Source organism: Miscanthus floridulus, chromosome 12 (assembly GCF_019320115.1).
Source record: "Miscanthus floridulus cultivar M001 chromosome 12, ASM1932011v1, whole genome shotgun sequence".
Lineage (NCBI taxonomy): Eukaryota > Viridiplantae > Streptophyta > Magnoliopsida > Poales > Poaceae > Miscanthus > Miscanthus floridulus.
Genome location: NC_089591.1, coordinates 8,798,044 through 8,812,646, shown reverse-complemented (window position 1 = coordinate 8,812,646; position 14,603 = coordinate 8,798,044). Strand labels below are relative to the sequence as shown.

Genomic DNA, 14,603 nt, shown 5'->3' with positions numbered 1-14,603 from the left:
CCACCCGCTAACTGATGCACAGACTGAAAGGATCAACCAGATTTTGGAAGATATGTTGAGAGCTTGTGCACTATAGTATGGTAATAGTTGGGATAAGAGTCTACCATATGTAGAGTTCTCGTACAACAATAGTTACCAGAAGAGTCTCAAGATGGCACCTTTCGAGGTGCTGTATGGACGTAAATGTAGAACGCCTTTGTTCTGGAATCAGACTGGTGAAACTCAAGTGTTTGGACCCGATGTCCTTAGAGACGTAGAAGAACAAGTGAGAATGATTAGAGACAATTTGAGAGTGGCTCAGTCCCGATAGAAGAGTCATGCTGATACTCGCAGAAGAGAACTAACTTTTAAAGTTGGAGATTATGTGTACTTGAAGGTGTTGCCAATGAGAAGTGTGAAAAGATTCAATATGAAGAGAAAGTTGGCACCAAGGTATATAGGACCTTTTAAGATCCTAGAGAGACGTGGAGAAGTAGCTTATCAATTGGAACTGCCTGAAAGTTTGTTAGGTGTGCATGATGTGTTCCATGTTTCTCAATTGAAAAAGTATTTGAGGGTACCAGAAGAGCAGATTCCTTTGGAAGAGCTTGCTGTTAAGGAAGATCTTACATATGAAGAGTATCCGATAAAGATCTTGGAAGCTGCCAAAAGAGTTACAATAAGCCGAACTATAAAGATGTGCAAGGTGCAGTGGAATCGGTATACAGAGGATGAGGCTACTTGGGAAAGAGAAGAGAATCTGAGAAAGTCTTATCCCCAACTATTTGAGTAAGCAATCACCCGAATCTCGAGGACGAGATTCATCTTAAGGGGGTAGAATTGTAACACCCAAAAAAAATTTAGTCTTTTGAAATACGAAAATTCGATTTAATTATGTTATTATGTGAGCATTGAAGTATAGGAAAGAAATAATTTTTGTGAAAATAAAATCAAATATAAGGTTAGTAACCTTTTTATGCATACATGTTGCTGCATATTTATTTTTGTGACGATTGGTCTTGATTCAAAGTTCAAATGATTCAAAAACTCTTTGGAAATGAATTTAGAAATGTGATTTGGAAAAAGAAAAGGAAATACCTTTCCCTCCCCACCCTTTTTCATTTCTGGCCTGCTGGCCCACTTTCTCCCCATGGCCCGCTCGCTCTCCCCTCTTCCCTTCTTGGGTCGGCCCAACCGAGTTGAGCGGTTTCCTCAGCCACAGCCCAGCATCGCTAGCAACGTGCCGGCCCAGCTCGCGCGTAACTGCTGTTGCCACGCCTCCCTTCCCTCTTAGCCACTGATGACCTGGCCCCGCCTGTCAGAGCCACCCCCAACCTCCCGCTCTCCCCGCGCTCAGTCCAATGGGTCAAGCCGCAACCGCCGCTCCACTTCGCGTCGTGGGAGCGTCCCCCGTGCCTCGGCCTCTACAAAAGGCGGTCCTGAGCCCGTCACCGCTCCCTCTGTTGCCCCTGCTCCCTCCTTCGCGCTCGCCAAGCTCACGAAAGCAACCACCGCCGCACCATAGAAATGCCGGGATCCGTCGCTCGGAAATAGCCATCCCCGAGCCGCCTCCGCCCTGTTTTTCCCCATGGTGAGAACCCTCTCGCTCCCTTCTCTCTCCCCGTGTAGTTTGTTTCTCAATTCATGGCCCGTAGACCCATTTTTGCATGTGCTCGCGAGCTTCGACCACCGGCCATGGTGACCACCACGCCAACTATGTCCACCGGCCCCATTCTCGGCCTGGCTGAGGTCTCCTTCACCCTCTCTATCCCTTGGTGTTCTCGGATGTGAAAACTGAGGCTTCTAGGCCTTGTTTCCCGTGCGCCGGTGAGGTCCTTGCCGTCAGCCATGGCAGCGCTGCCGTTGGGCCACTGTTCCGGCCGGTGCCCCCCCCCTCTCTCTCTCTTCCCCTCTCTAATCCAGGCCGTTCCTTGCTTGATCGACGGCCCAGAATGACCGATACCCTTTCGCGTGTAACTTTGCTAAAGAGTCCCTCCGTTTCGGATGAATTGAACCCGCGTCCCTAGCGCAGTTCCCAGAGTACGCTTTCTTGTTTTGAAAACGTAAAGTACATTGTTTTAGTCCAAAATACATTTTCCGTATTTACAGAAATGCCACTAGATTTGTTTTGCTCATAAAAACTTTGTTTTAGCTCCGAATTGATCCGTACGAATTACGTTAGCTTTGTAATTTCATAATATATGTGTTAGTACCACTGTTAATCAAGTTTGTAACTTTTAAATTTCATGGTCAGGAAACCCCGTTTAATTCATAACTTTCATGTTTTAGCTCCGAATTTCATGAACTTCGCGTTGACGTGATTGTAGCGAGACGCAGATTCTTTTCATAAACATTTTATCTTGTTTTCTATACTGCTAGTGTACTGTTCTAACTATAGGATTGTTGCTTTGCATGAATGTTCCTGGAATGTTGTGTGTTGCCGTGTTGGTCGTGTTCAGACGGTGAGGAGAACATTGGAGATCAAGAGTTCTTCGACGACCAGCAGGACCAGCAAGAGTTTGTGAACCAAGGCAAGTATAGCATGAGCCTACCTTGATGTCCTATTCACTTTAATCATTTACTCATGTGCATGTGTCTAAATTTGATAACCTTCAGGACATCCTAGTTATTTGATGACATATTCCCTTGACTCCTTTGGGTTAATTGCATTTGGGTAGATTGCTAGTGCTCTAATTGAACATGATATATACATTGGTTAATGGTTCTATGGAACTAAAGGTAAAACATGCTTTATAACATCTGATCCATAGGGCGAAGGAGCAAAAGACTTTTGATCATGTTACTCCTGGCCCTCCATAAGGACTTATCTATCGGCAAAAGCTGGGACTGACACTGCAACCGTGAGAGTCATATGGCTCTGACTTTAGCTTAGTAGTAGGACCTTTTCTAGCTTGTTAGAGGTTACCTTTATGGCACAAAAGGGGCTTGCCACGTTGGGTATAGGGTTGCCTCTGTTCCTATGTGTATAGCCGCGATGGATATGTGCCATAGAAAGGGGGGTTCCTACATCTGCCTACCGAGGAAACCTAGCGGCCCTGACTTGTTAGAGAAACCTATGAAATGGCTTCATAGTGTACCCTACCCGCTCACCTTGGCAGTGACATGGGAGTAATTAACCAGGGCATATGGGAATCACGACTCGTGGTGAATGTGCACCACCTCTGCAGAGGGTTACAAACTGTTATAACAGCCGTGCTCACGGTCACGAGCGGCCCAAAAAACTCATAGAATAAATGGTTACTCATTGTGGTTCATTTATGATGGTTTACGATGATAATATAATGCAAATGATTCTGTTATCTGATTATGTGGGTATAAATGGGAGCTTAAGCATAACTTGATAATACTTGATAATAAAATCTTGACTTACTAAAAGTGCTAACTGCAGTAAACCAGTGTCATCTTTTTGAGCTTCATAACCCCATGTTATCTTGTTAAGTACGGGAAGTACTTACACTTGTTTATTTCTATATTTGGATAAAAATCCCGGATGGGTAACAGATGACAACGGGTATGAGGAGTTTCCTAAGGATTTTTAGGCTTGGGGTCAACCAGTTGACCTTCCCTATGATGGTGTTCCACGAGAGAGAGTTATCTTTTATTTTCCACTATGATGTGTAAGACCAAGTTAGGTTATTATCGTGATGTAAGATACATTATGATGATACTCTTTTATAATTTGTCAACTTATGTGTGTGACTAATCTCTGGGCACACATGAGTTTAGTGCATTCAATTTTATCCTTAAAATTGGGTGTGACAGAATTATATCATAGAAAGGCTACATGTGTCAACACGTACTTCTCTGAATAAATTGTATACAACATTTCAAGTCATCCAGTCAATAAGACCATGGCAGAGTGCTTTGCTGACTCTTACTGGAACTTGTTGAGTGATGTAATACATGCAGAGATAGTCTTCTCTCTAGAAAAGAGGTGTTTTGGGCTATGATGCCAACACCTCATGGTACCTTTACTGTGGGTACAAAAGTGTTTTCATCCTAAAATGGATTAAGAACAATGTGGTGGTGAGATCAAAACTAGACTAGTAGCACAAGGGGTTTACGCAAAGCCTAGGCATTGATTTTCAATGCAAATTATTCTCCATAGTAAGTTATAAATTTCTGATACTATCTTTTGATTGGTAGTACAAAAGCATCTTTCATTGCAGTTGATAGTTGATAGATGTAGTGATTGCATATATTTATATGATCATTTGATTTGGTGTATTTGTGAAGGTTCTGGGAAAGAGTTCACATACCCAACCCTCATACATAAAATCGCAACATATATTATGTATTATTTAAGTCAATAATGGCTTAAAGTAGTTAAGTCGAATTTGGTACAATCGACTTTGTTTGTATTCTCTAAACTGAAGGGATACAAGATTGATTACACGTGGTGTTCATTTTAAAGTCTTTGATTGGATTTCATAGTGTTATATGATAGTTAATAATCTTGACATCATTAGTGATGAACACATGTTAATAGCACATTGTAATCTAAAGATGGAGTTTGAGATGGAAGATACGGACTAAACTAAAACTTCATTTTTGTGTTTATGATCCAAGCATCTTCTCTCAGGATTTTGTACAAAAGCTATTTATATCCAGATCATATTGAGTGATTCAATATGAAGATATCCTATGGTTGTTCTACCTCATGATAGAGGAAGATTGTTTTATAGTGACTGAGATGAGATATGAGGACATATGGTCCATTATCTCGGTGCTATTTATGCGCTAATATATCTTGCAAAAGTTCTCGGTCGGATATTATCTTTGCAATGATTTGCTATCTAGTAGCAGCGCTACTCCTACCAAATATTGGTGGATTGAAATTAAGAATATCTTTTGATATCTTAATAGCACAAGTGATCTTGGCATGTTCATTTGGAAGAACCCATGATCCGGTTGGATATAATGATTCTAGTTATCTATAAGATCCCCAAATTCTAGATCATTGAAATAGGCTTTATATGAATATGGAAAGACTATTTTGTCATAGTCTTTAAATAGACATTTAATGGTCAATTCCATTAATCATTCTGACATTGTATTGTACAAGGCTTCACATGAATGTGTATAGCTTGACAGAATGATATATCACATACTGAAGTTATGTGGTGTTGATTCTATGAATCAATGGTCATTATCTATAAAGGTAATGCATCTTGTGTTGTGTAGATGGAGATAAGTTATACTTAATGCAATATTTTGCAATAAGATGGTTCTGTTCCATAGGTGATATGGGAATATGAACATTTGCAAACTAAGTCCTGTGATAATCTTGCTGAGATATTCACATAATCTACCATACTCCACATTTCTTATGTGTTGAGTGCATTGTTATGAATTTACTTCGAGGTTTGCTTGGATTAGGGGGAGTCTCTCTGATTAATAACTTATTGCAAACATCATATTGCACTCTTTTCATTGTATGAGTTTTCCCTAGGGGTTTCTCATATAAAATTTTTAATGAGGCAATATCAACACAAGATTATGCTATATCATCCATTTTCCCCACAGGGGGTTTTGGTGGATGATATTGGAACATAAGATGCATTGTACTCTTTTCTTTATTTGAGTTTTCCCTTTTGAGGTTTCTCATATAAAGTTTTTGATGAGACAATGTCAACACAAAAGTATATGCTATATCATCTATTTTTCCCCACCGGGGTTTTGGAAGATGATATTTGACGCATATTGACCATATGGTCAAAGTGTTTTTAGACTAAGACTTTGAGTTTATCTCAAAGGGTCTAATAACATTGGTGATTGTATATCATGGTGTTTCTCTTTATTTTTTACACTGGGTTTTAAGTAGTTTTGCCTGGTATACCAGTATTACTTTGATTTTTTCCCACAGGGTTTTCCAAAGATTCATAATGATGCATAATAAATAAACAGTGAAGACTACAAGAAGTTAATTGATCAAGGGAAGAATTATTATTTAGTGATCAATTAGGGATTAATCCAAGGGATGTCTTTTCACCCCTCTCTCTTTCACCCTTGTAACCGCCTACATGGGTCCTGTATATATATGTACGCATTGCTCATTGAAAATACAACGAAGAATCATTTGCATTATTCGATCTCTCTCGTTCTCTACTTCTAACAGTAGGGTTTCGGCTCTGCCTTCTCTAGCTAAACGGGCTTTTCTCTTTGTTTTTTTTAAAGCTGAAACTTCTACTTTATCTCATCGAATAGATAAAATATATCAATAAAAATAATAATATGATTTATTTGTTTGATGTCCGTTTGTAATTTTACTGTTTATACAACGACCAAAAATAAAAATGAGCAAATTAAATTAAATAAAACTAGAGGTGCCAAGTAATTAAGTACTAATTACCATTTAAATTCAAGTGCAGCTGGATAACTCTGGTTCCATGTGCGATCTTGAAATCTAGGTGTAGTCGTAGGATCTGTTTGTGTACTTGAGGTGTGCGTAGAGTGTGTGTGAGTGTGTGTGGTGTTGGTGTGTGTATCTAGTCATGAACAGATACTACAGTTGTACCTAGATGAGAGGCGCAAAAAAAAAAAAACTCTGGTTCCATGTAGAAAAAAAGTTCTAGATCCCATAGGCTTAACCGGAGAAACCTTTTTGTAGTTATTAATAATCTGTTTGATACAGCTTCAAGAAGCCGAAGTAGGTGCTTCTTTGGGAGCCGTGCCAACTGCCAAAAACCCCTTTTATAGGTGTTATATGGAGGGATTAATACATTAAATAAATATTGAATAAAAATACATTAAATAAATCTTGAATGAAAAGTACATTAAATAAATCTCCTCTTGCAATGCCCAACCAGGAATCGGTATTTTATATTTTCTTGAGTGACATAAATTGTCAAACAATGTATCCAAACCACCAGAAAGATAAATCTTGGCGATGAGTGTGAAACAAATCCCTAGAAGAAACCGTGCAATAGATATTCAATTTCACTGTCTATCTCTAAAAAAATAAGGGAGATTGGTGTATTACCCATGTTTTGAAGGCCGGTTGTGATTTACATTTGGTTTTTTTTAACTTTACGATTTGATCTTCGTCTTTTGAATCTAGATTTCCTTTCTTTTAGATTCTATTAGTCGAGGGCAAAATAAATGAACAAAGAAAAAGAAAAAAACTATTTATAAAATATTAAGATATGATACTGCTCCTAACGATCGTGCTCATGGTTGATTAAGAATGTACAACTTGTTATACTTTATTCAGATTTAGAACATTTACAAAATTTTCTTTAAACATTCTTTCATTATGCTACCTTAACTATTTCATGTCAAAATAGAGGATAAAACCACATACTACCTCTGACTCTTAATAACTCAATTCCTAGAGTTGTAAGTCAAACTTTTTAAATTTGACTAGATTTATAGAAAAAAGAGCACAAAAATTGATAACAACAAATCAATATCATTAGATACACCATCCTCCCACTTTATTACTATTTCATTAACGCCAACAAAAATGCTCCAGCCCATTACCCATTGCTCTCTTAATTATAATTAATTCAAGTTCCACCAAACATATATACATAATGCAATTCTACGTGCATTCTCAGTTAAAATATCTAAATTTTGATAAAATATATAGGTAAAAATATGAATACTTATGACATCATATATACATTATAAAAGTATGCTTCACGTTGAATTTAATAATACATATTTTGTATGATGAATACTAGTATTTTTTATATAAATTTTATTAAACTAGACTTGACATATTAAAACATCGTCATGTTATAAAATTTAATTATACATATTTCATACGCGTAATGTTATAAATTTGTACTGAAACAATGTATAGTTGCCTTTTTTAATGGAGAGATTATATTTTTCTAGCAGTACCATTCTCCCACCTTAATGCATTAACCACACAACACTAGTATTCCCACCTTAAGGAATTGTAGTCTTCTAGGAAAGGAAAGGTCGATGAAGCGGGCATGTTCACTTGAACTTATTGATCGGCTTATTAGCTAGAATTTACAGTATTTTTCTCTCACAACAAATTAGTTGCAGCCAGCTTATCAGTCGGCTTTAATACCAGCCGAACCAGCGTGAAAGTAGTACTGTAACCAGGGGTTCACTATGAGAAGCCGGTCCGTGCCAAAAGCTGCACACCATGCAGTTTAGCTGAAATGCAACGCTGTTCATATGAGCGCGCGCTCAGCCTATTGAGAGGTTTTGATTGGTTGCTTTTTCCCTCTGGCCCTGCATGCATGCACTACTTTTCTAGAAGGGTGCCTCGTTCGTCTATCTGCCTCATGAATTTGCCTCGTCTGTCTGCATCCAGGCACTTCGTACTGTGCATGCACTTTTTGGACTTGGGCTATTCCGCTTCCCCCTCTTCTTCAATCTCTCTTTTTTTGGGCCTCAATTTTACTGTTACCTTCCCCTTTTACATTTTCCTCCAGGTATCTCGTTCCTTTCTCTGTAGTGCATATTTAGTTTTTTTTTCCATCATTGTTCGTTAGCCCTAAATGTTTATTACGTACATTCCTTTTTTTTATTTTCGTGTCATACCTGCCTACCTGCCAAACTTGCTTTTTTTCCCATCATTTTTGTTGTTTTTCCTTATCTGTATTTGTACTGCTATCTTATATTTTTACCCTTTTTAATTATGGACCTTCTTATTTCTTAATTAATTAACATTATATCTAATCACTCAACTTTGTTTGCAAATATCTTTTTGTACTTTTTTGTATAATTCGAACTTCTCTGCTGGTCTTTCCTTCTTTTTAATATAGTCTGAAGTTCTCTTCCTGTATTGTTTTTAAAAAATACGATATTTTCGTTACCATTGCACAATATTTCTGAAGTTGTGCCATATAGTGCATCACTAATTTCTTATCTGGACGGCCAGCTTCTTCTCGAGATATGCGCCGACCCCACACCTGCATGCACCTTTTACTTTCTGAAGTTGTGCCATATCATATCAAAATAAAAACATTATAGTGCATCACTGATTTTTTTTTGACTCCAGCATTGCTTACAACAACAAAAAATGTATTTTCCACTCGCATCACATTACATCTTTGTTCCACAAAATATTCATAAGTCCTTTTTCGCACTCCCAAATGGTCACATTCAAAAGCTTATTGCCTCTTTAATCGAAATCGGATGATTGCCAACGTTGCCTTCCATTTTGAGGAGCTGGTACATTAGGTTGACTCTCTGTAGCTGACTTGCTTCCTGATAAATGCAGATGGATTAGGCATTTGTTACACATATATATTTTCTTTTTTATCTCTTTAATCTCATTACCTTAGTTAGCACCCTTGTAACTATTTCTTCGTCGAAGTATCTTGCACAGAACGTTGTGTACAGTCCACTGTTTATGCTGTTTGCATCAAAAATTTGGTCGTCAACTTTCTACTATAGCACTCATTTTTGTTTATTGATTATTTAATAATTCATTACTTTTCCACTTGTCCACCGTTTATACTAACGTATTCCTTTCCCCAGTCATCCATGTAACAGTTGTAATCATTCAGAAATTGTTCATGGCACTCCCTCATAGCTGAATGTATCATCGTCAACGTCTTGTGCTTTGTTTGCATATTTTGTTCTCTTGTCTCTGTCCCTCTTGGATCCAGCACTATTACTAACTTTCTCTTGAAATCCCATACATATAGGGACCAATGCCAGTGCACCAGGACCGGCACCATTACCTACGCAATTTTTAAATTAGATACCCATCATATTCCTTTTCATTCATCTTTTTTTAAAATACATTATTTGTACTTACCAGCCTGCAGTCTGCCACCTTGTACTGTATGTTGCATCCTAAGAACATTTCTTGCACTTGTAATGTTGGCTCCCCCCTATCTTTGTTTAGCGCCCAAACCTGCTCCACATAAACCGTAATGATAAACTCAATACTTATATGATTTATAATGATAGTATGTCCTTCATCCTCTTCCATCCTATCGCCTACATCAGCTTATATTAGTAATTTATTAGATATCATTAGATCTAGCACTCTTCAATTTTTTTTGTTATCAAATCTCTGAAATTGAAATGTTTGTTACCTCCGTAGCATATGATCCCGTTGTGTACCGCTGATGCTACTATCAGCAATGGTGATGGGCACTCTACTTCTTCTGGTAGACTTCCTTCTGTTAGTTCGTTCCCATCAATTTCCTTTTCAATTACATCAGATTAATTATTTTCGTATATGTAACTATCGTTCACTCCTTAATTTTAAGTACTAGGATATTAATTAAGATATTTCTTGTTCCACCTTACCATCAATTTCTATTCCCAGATCTGATAACTTTTGCTTTAATTGATGTTCCAGTTCGCTGTATGTCTCATAGTCAAGTGTACTCCTTACAGTACACACGCAAAAACCGCCTGCATATGTTTGTACTTGATATTAATTACTGCATTGACATAATTGTAGAATATATTGATGCCCAGCTGTAGCTATGTACATACCATGTTTTGTATTTGATGCACTGTTGTTGGATTCTTCCACGTCGTTGTCATGTTGAGAGTTGCTCCCTCCATTTGTACATGTTCTTTGTTCTACAAGCTCTGTCATTACCTCTACTTGTTTTACATCCACCATTATGTCATGTACTTGATAGTCCCTATTACTGCTTTCACTATCTTCATATTGGTCGACCACTTTGGTACACCTGCATCCTTCAATTTGATGCAGAGTTAATAAAAAAAGGGTAAAAATATAAGATAGCAGTACAAAAACAGATAAGGAAAAAACAACAAAAAATGATGGGAAAAAAGCTTTGTCATTACCTCTACTTGTTTTACGTCCACCATTATGTCATGTACTTGATAGTCACTATTACTGCTTTCACTATTTTCATATTGGTCGACCTCTTTGGTACACCCGCATCCCTTAATTTGATGCAGAGTTACCTTGTTCTCTCTGTGACCCCATTTGCTTTCATTGCTTTCTAGACCTTTTCCCCTTATTCTCCATGTTTCAATGTCATTAGATTTTTTCCCTGCATTATTAACAATAAAAAACTCAAATTAGTCCTTAGTTTTTTTGTTATATTTACATATCTATTTCGCATGTAAACAATTATCTTACCCCTGCTCTGTTCTAGAATGGAAGTATCTTCTGATATTATATCTGAATCATCCCTGTTATTTTTCAAATATGAAGACATTGCGTCCTTTGTTTCCTTTGTTATGTTTGTAACCTTCATTGCCCAGTCGCTTAGCGTAGATATCAATTGTTCTATATTTTGATGAGCTTTGTTACCCTCTTTCACTGAATCCTGAATGTAAAATAAAAACGAGCTTTTTTGTGAGTGACCATTTTTCGATGTTGATATCAGCTTTATTTTATAATTTGCATGTACCAACCTTTTTGCTGTCCGTAGAAGTACCGCTTTGAATTACTTTGTGCCGACTATATATGACTTGGTCATCTCGAAGTACCTGGCATTCATGAATTTATAGTGTTAATAGCTCAGCACAAACCCAAAACATCTGAACATTTTTATTATTTATACCAGAGCCAAAAGTTACCTTAGTGCGTCCATATAGCACCATGCCTGTTGTGGTCATATCCTCCTTATCTTCTCTCTCTAGTGCTTTAATGACACGGTTTACATAGCTTAGAAACCTAGGTAGCAAATTTTTCAAAGGAGTTATGCTCCCAAAGTTCAAGTTGTCCAGGTAGAAAACCTGCAAAGCAAATATTACATCAATATACTGATTCTAAATAGTTTGTTGAATCGTAAGCGCATACGTTATATCCGTTTTTGAACATACCACAGCAAATAGTAGGCACCCCTCTAATGTTACTGTTTTGTTCCTAGCTCTAAATGATTGTTTAACCCTCCTGGATGATTGAATCAGACAATTTAGTACATAACCACACCAATTCATTTCAGCAATACTGTCGCTGTTGGTCAGGTTTGTAAACATGTCCTGGTTAATCTTAGCCTTTGCTCCCTTTGGACCAAGGAAATAAGCATCCACATACAGCACAAAAGCAACCTTGAAAGCCTCCCTCTCTCTTATGCTCATTTTGCTTCCATAGTCACGTGTCAAGATTGCCTCTACACATTCCACTGTGATCTCTTCATCATTGTTCAACAACATTACTTTTCTCATCCTACATATGTCCAACTCCGACACATCACAGCCACATTTGACAATATTAGTTTTTCTTGGGATTCCAAGTACTAGTTCCACATCTGATTCGTTAGCCCTTATTCCCCCCCTCTCTCCCACTGTTATCTCACCATTCGTACACTTCAAGTTCCTAATCACCCACAGAGCTAGCTGTCTTGGGAATTTGCTCTGCGGCATTAACTTCAAAATCATGTGAAATCCAATTCCTTGAACCAATTCCTTTTTTTCTGTATTGAACCTTGAGAAGGTAGTATTCAGACTTGTTACTGAAAAAGATGTTGCTATTTTTTGCTCTTGATTAGAGTAATTTTTTTTCACATGTTGACCTTCAGATCTAGAATTTTCTTCCTGCAGTCTTGCAGTTGAGCTAGTTTCCCCCCACCCTACTGAAGATGCTGCATTTAATTAATTTCAATTAGAATGTAGACTGGAAATAAGCTAGCTTTTTGTTTTGCAGATGTAGCATATCTTTAACTTTACTGTCAGTTTAGATTGCTCACCTGCAGATCTAGTTCCCCTCCTTGTACACCTTGCATCACTTTTCAGTTGAGTCTACCTTTTTGTTGAACTCTCATCTGTTCCATCAAGATCCACCATACTTTTTCTCTCTCCAGTCTGCTGACCCCTCTTCTGATCCCGTTCGTCCATTCTGTGAGCCTTATCATCCAAAAAATTCAATCATTCACTTACTAGGATATACATTCCCTCCGGATGGAAAGTATCCAGATCTCACATACCGTGTTTGCTCTTCAAGGATCCTTCTCTTGCCACTTCCTTTTTTCAAACGCTGCACTTTGTTTTCAGCTTCCCTATATTTTCTTCATTTGCGGATTCTCTCTTTTCTTTTCCTTTGCCGCTCGTATGGCAGTGTTGACACCGGAACAGTCCACTCCTTCCCTTTCACCTCGCGGAGACGAAGTACGGCTGGTATTAGTACCGTCGTACTTGATGGGCCAAAACGTCAAGGCCCATTACTCGTTTTTTCTATTTCTTTTTTCTTATCTTTTGTTTTCCTTTTTTCTGTTTATTTTAGTTTGTTTTCTTTTTACAAGTTCATGCCCTTATGGCCTATATCTATCTTTTTTTTTTGTCATTTCTCTATTCTATATCTTTCCTTTAAGACCCCACCATCAGATTTATTATTTTCTCATTTGTACCAGTCTTTACCTTTTTACTATTTTATTTTTTTATTAATCACATTATAATATTTTGCTCATTGTTAAATTTTTCCTTTTGACTAGACAAGATAATTTCTGATGTTTTGATCGGTGAGGCACTATTGAAATCCCACTAAATGTTTTTTAAATTATTATTTTTGATTAAATCCCTGTTAACCTGCTTCTCTTATTGACATATTTTTACTATCTCTTATTATTATATATTTTTCTGGAAGTTATTCAAATTATTTTACTATCAAATTTTCCCATTATAAAAATCTAGAACATTGGCCTTTTTTTTCTTATTGCACCCTCATTGGACATAACATTTCATTTAAACGAAGACAAACCTATTATCTGAATATAATATTGCCATTTAGCTCACTGATGGAAATAACAAAATAGATGCTATTAATTTAACTGGCCATCAATCATTCGTTGGCTAAAACAGCAGAATACAGTACTCTTTCTTGAATGATCATCTGACATACATCTTTACTTCTAACTAATACCTTATCCCTGTATCTAGTTAGGTAGCAAAGATGTATTAATCCCAAAATACAAAATGACACCTCATACATCAGAGTAGAGCAGCTATTCCTGAATCCTCCCCGGGCATACATCTTTACTTCTAACTAATACCTTACCCCTGTATCTAGTTAGGAAGCAAAGAAGTATTAATCCCAAAAGACAGAATCACGCCAGGATCCTCTGCTATTCAGTCTTTTCTAAATTCATGCACGAATGGCCCGGCCAAATGGGAAGACCCGTCGACGTTTGAGGTTGGTCGAGATGTCGTTGTAATCTTCCTGTTCGTCGGCAACTTGATTGGTGGACCCTGAGTCGCTTTCATCTCCATTCACTTCATCTGGAGCTTGTTCATTCCCAATTGGTATCTCTGTCTGGTTCTCGCTGTCCCCCACCTCCTCAATCTGTTCTTCAATCTGCAGTCACAATTTTTTGATGAATTTTGTCAATCCTAATAGAGAATCCCTCGGTCCCAAAATAGATATCATTCTCACATCCTGAGAAATCAAACACTTTTAACTTTGACCAAATATATATAAAAATATATTAATATTTATAATACATAATTAGTATTATTAGGTAGATCGTTGAATATACTTTCATAATAAATTTATTTGGAGATATAAATGTTGCACGTATTTTCTATAAAACTAGTCAAAGTTAAGAAAATTTAACCTGCACGCATCCTATAATAATCTCTATTTTGGGAGTATATGTGGAGATTGAATTAAATACTTCGGTGACGACCCTGTCCTGCGCCAGTGCAGCAACTGCTGTTCCATTCATTTCTCCTTCAACCAG

General features: G+C 37.4%; 1 protein-coding gene and 1 long non-coding RNA gene across 2 annotated transcripts; both read right to left on the bottom strand.

The window, feature by feature from the left end:
- Positions 1-9,536: 9,536 nt before the first annotated feature.
- On the bottom strand, positions 9,537-11,635 carry LOC136496319 (uncharacterized). Its single transcript, XM_066491967.1, has 9 exons — positions 11,506-11,635; positions 11,341-11,415; positions 11,063-11,252; positions 10,762-10,973; positions 10,441-10,650; positions 10,249-10,356; positions 10,032-10,143; positions 9,749-9,847; positions 9,537-9,671 (listed from the first exon to the last, which is right to left on the bottom strand). The coding sequence occupies exons 1-5, from the start codon at positions 11,542-11,544 to the stop codon at positions 10,573-10,575; spliced, it is 594 nt and encodes a 197-aa protein (XP_066348064.1). The 5' UTR covers positions 11,545-11,635; the 3' UTR covers positions 9,537-9,671; positions 9,749-9,847; positions 10,032-10,143; positions 10,249-10,356; positions 10,441-10,572.
- Positions 11,636-12,444: 809 nt separating this feature from the next.
- LOC136498449 (uncharacterized) lies at positions 12,445-12,973 on the bottom strand. The gene is made up of 3 exons (XR_010769626.1): positions 12,855-12,973; positions 12,618-12,774; positions 12,445-12,512 (listed from the first exon to the last, which is right to left on the bottom strand). It is a non-coding gene; the product is annotated as an uncharacterized lncRNA (long non-coding RNA).
- Positions 12,974-14,603: the final 1,630 nt, after the last annotated feature.

Excerpts from the sequence above, each read along its gene's own strand:
- LOC136496319 (XM_066491967.1), bottom strand. The coding sequence starts at position 11,544 with ATGACCACAACAGGCATGGTGCTATATGGACGCACTAAG. Across the intron at positions 10,974-11,062 it reads CATTCTAGAACAGAGCAGGG|GGAAAAAATCTAATGACATT; the intron begins GTAAGATAATTG and ends TTAATAATGCAG. Across the intron at positions 10,651-10,761 it reads TGGACGTAAAACAAGTAGAG|GATGCAGGTGTACCAAAGTG; the intron begins GTAATGACAAAG and ends ATCAAATTGAAG.